The 3,338-nt window shown below is 56.2% G+C and overlaps 1 protein-coding gene across 1 annotated transcript; it reads right to left on the bottom strand.

The window, feature by feature from the left end:
- Positions 1 to 298: 298 nt before the first annotated feature.
- On the bottom strand, positions 299 to 2,216 carry LOC122545656 (chromodomain-helicase-DNA-binding protein 4-like). The gene is made up of 3 exons (XM_043684611.1): positions 2,064 to 2,216; positions 1,826 to 1,950; positions 299 to 611 (listed from the first exon to the last, which is right to left on the bottom strand). The coding sequence occupies exons 1-3, from the start codon at positions 2,179 to 2,181 to the stop codon at positions 318 to 320; spliced, it is 537 nt and encodes a 178-aa protein (XP_043540546.1). The 5' UTR covers positions 2,182 to 2,216; the 3' UTR covers positions 299 to 317.
- Positions 2,217 to 3,338: the final 1,122 nt, after the last annotated feature.

The raw sequence follows: 3,338 nt of genomic DNA, 5'->3' as shown, positions 1-3,338 counted from the left end.
CCCGTTATGATCACTGTTCCCTCTCCCCAATCGCTCCCTATTATATTCCCCGTTATGGTCACTGTTCCCTATCCCCAATCGCTCCCTATTATATTCCCCGTTATGATCACTGTTCCCTATCCCCAATCGCTCCCTATTATATTCCCCGTTATGATCACTGTTCCCTATCCCACAATCGCTCCCTATTATATTCCCCGTTATGATCACTGTTCCCTCTCCACAATCGCTCCCTATTATATTCCCCGTTATGATCACTGTTCCCTATCCACAATCGCTCCCTATTATATTCCCCGTTATGATCACTGTTTCCTCCCCTCTTATCGATCCAATCGCTTTTCCCCACCGCACTCACCCTTCAAGGTCATGCCCAGGGCCAGGCTCTCCATCTCGTCTTTGAAGAGCTCCTCGGTGCCGAATTTCAGGATATCGTCCAGCTCCTGCTTGGACATGGAGCCGGACTTGGAGCCCAGGCCCGGCCGCACCACCAGGTGGGTCAGCATCATCTTCTTCTTGGCCACCTGGGTGATGCGCTCTTCCACCGAGGCCCGCGTCACAAAACGGTAGATCATCACCTTCCGGTTCTGCCCGATGCGGTGGGCGCGGCTGAAGGCCTGCAGGAAGGGGAGGCAGGTCAGGCAGGCCCCTCCGGCGAAGGCCGCGCACTCCGGAAAACTCCGCCAACTCGGCCCCGTTCAAAAGCCTGAGCGTTTCCTCTCCCGCCCTCAGGATTACTCAACTAGGCCCCAATCGAAGCCTGAGGTTTCCTTCCCCTCCCTCAAGATTAGACTCAACTAGGCCCCATTCGAAGCCTCTTTCCTCTCCCGCCCTCAGGATTACTCAACTAGGCCCCAATCGAAGCCTGAGGTTTCCTTCCCCTCCCTCAAGATTAGACTCAACAAGGCCCCATTCGAAGCCTCTTTCCTCTCCCTCTCTCCGGATTACTCAACTAGGCCTCAATCGAAGCCTGTTTCCTTTCTCTTCCTCAGGATTATTCAACTAGGCCTCATTTCAAGGCCTGAGTGTTTTCTCTGCCGCCCTCAGACTAAACTCAACTAGGCCCCATTTGAAGCCTGAGGTTTCCTTCCCCCCACCCCGCCTCAGGATTACTCAACTAGGCCCCATTCAAAGCCTGTTTCCTTTCCCTCCCTCAGGATTACTCAACTAGGCCCCATTCAAAGCCTGTTTCCTCCCCCTCCTGCAGGATTACTTAACTAGGCCCCATTTGAAGCATGTTTCCTCTCCTTCCTGCAGGATTACTCAACCAGGCCCCATTCGAAGTTTGTTTCCTTTCCCTCCCTCAGGATTACTCAACTAGGCCCCATCCAAAGCCTGTTTCCTTTCCCTCCCTCAGGATTACTCAACTAGGCCCCATCCAAAGCCCGTTTCCTTTCCCTCCCTCAGGATTACTCAACTAGGCCTCATTTCAAGGCCTGAGTGTTTCCCCTGCCTCCCTCAAACTAAACTCAACTAGGCCCCATTTGAAGCCTGAGGTTTCCTCTCCATCCCTCAAGATTATCCCACTAGGACCCAACTGAAGCCTGGAGATTCTCCCCGCCAAACCTTCGCTCCGCACCCTTGGACCGACCTGAGTAGGCCTCATCCCCGCTCCGCATCTCAGGCATGGGCCAAGCCTGGTGGAGTAGGCCACAGCCTTGTATCCATGCACACACACACACACACACACCGAAGAACAGGATAGATTGGCTACCAGGCCTAGGCGTTCCGTGACCCCGCCCCCCCCCGTGCGTGCTAGGCCGCAGCCTGCCGCTTTCCTGGCCTGGTTGGGAAGACGTCCGGCCTACCCCTCCCGTTAAGCCGGCCTCACCTGGATGTCGTTGTGAGGGTTCCAGTCAGAGTCGTAAATGATAACGGTATCGGCCGTGGCGAGGTTAATACCGAGGCCTCCGGCCCGGGTCGACAGGAGGAAACAGAACTGCTGGGCCCCGGGTGCTGCGACGGAGGGAGGGGGGGAACGAAATCAGAGAACAGTCAGTGACAGAGCAATCTCTCCCCCTCCCCTTCTCCCCTCCCCCGGCCTTCCCCCCCAAGGCCCCATCACTCACCGTTGAAACGGTCAATGGCCTCCTGTCGGAGGTTCCCCGTGATGCCTCCGTCAATCCTCTCGTACTTGTAGCCCTCGTGCTCCAGAAAATCCTCGAGGAGGTCCAACATCTTGGTCATCTGGGGTGAGGTGGGGTGGGGAAAGGGCAGGGGGGGGGGGGGGGGAGAGTTAGCGACTCCGGCTGGCTTCAGGTGCACCCACGCCCCCAAGCCTGGTTTGACAGGCCTCGCCTGTTACTACAGGGCACACCTACGTCAAAAGCCTCCATCCATAGGCCTCACTATCGCTACAGGCCTAAAAGCGCCCTAATCTACGTCAAAAGCCTGGTTTGACAGGCTTCGCCTGTTGCTACAGGGCTGAAAGCACTCCTACCTACGTCAAAAGCCTACATCCATAGGCCTCACTATCACTACAGACCTAAAAAGGCATCCTATCTATGCCAAAAGCCTGTTTTGACAGGCCTCATCTGTTGGTATGAAGCCTGAAAGCACCCTTCCCTCGGCCAAAAGCCTGTTCTGACAGGCCTTGCCTGTTACTACAGGGCATACCTATGTCAAAAGCCTACCTCCATAGGCCTCACTATCGCTACAGGTCTAAAAGCACCCTTATCTATGTCAAAAGCCTACATCCATAGGCCTTACTATCGCTACAGTCCTAAAAGCACCCTTATCTACGTCAAAAGCCTACATCCATAGGCCTCACTATCGCTACAGGTCTGAAAGCACACTTATCTACGTAAAAAGCCTGATTTGACAGGCCTCATCTGTTGCTACGAAGGCTGGAAGCACCCTTTCCTAGGCCAGAGAGGGGCGCCAGAGGGGAAGCGGAACTCATCATCTGCACCAAAAGTCTCGACAGGCCTCAATGTCGCCACAGGCCTCGTCAAAGCCTTCGTCAACAGGCCTCACGGTAACTGCAAGCCTGAGAGCACATCTACCGACGCCAAAGCCTTTTTTTGACAGGCCCCTGCCGTCAGGTAAAGCGCCCTCACCGACGTCAACCGGCTCTCGTGGTTGCTACAGGCCTGAAAGCCCCCGTCAAAAGCCTGTGTTGACAGGCCTCGCCACCAGAACGGGGCCAGGGCGCTACTCTACACTAGGCCAAAAGCCTACATCCGACAGCCCTCGCCGTGGCAGCGGGGCGGAGTGCGGCCTGGCCCCCGTGGCCGAAAGCCTGCTTCCATAGGCCTCGCCTCGCAACCTAATCCAACAGGCCCCAACGCTGCCGGCAGGCTTCACCTTGGGGCGCGCGGGCCCCAGTGGCCTCCCGCTAGTCT

The sequence above is a fragment of the Chiloscyllium plagiosum genome, unplaced genomic scaffold (genome assembly GCF_004010195.1).
Source record: "Chiloscyllium plagiosum isolate BGI_BamShark_2017 unplaced genomic scaffold, ASM401019v2 scaf_19029, whole genome shotgun sequence".
Classification (NCBI taxonomy): domain Eukaryota; kingdom Metazoa; phylum Chordata; class Chondrichthyes; order Orectolobiformes; family Hemiscylliidae; genus Chiloscyllium; species Chiloscyllium plagiosum.
This window is presented reverse-complemented; position numbering and strand designations above follow the sequence as displayed.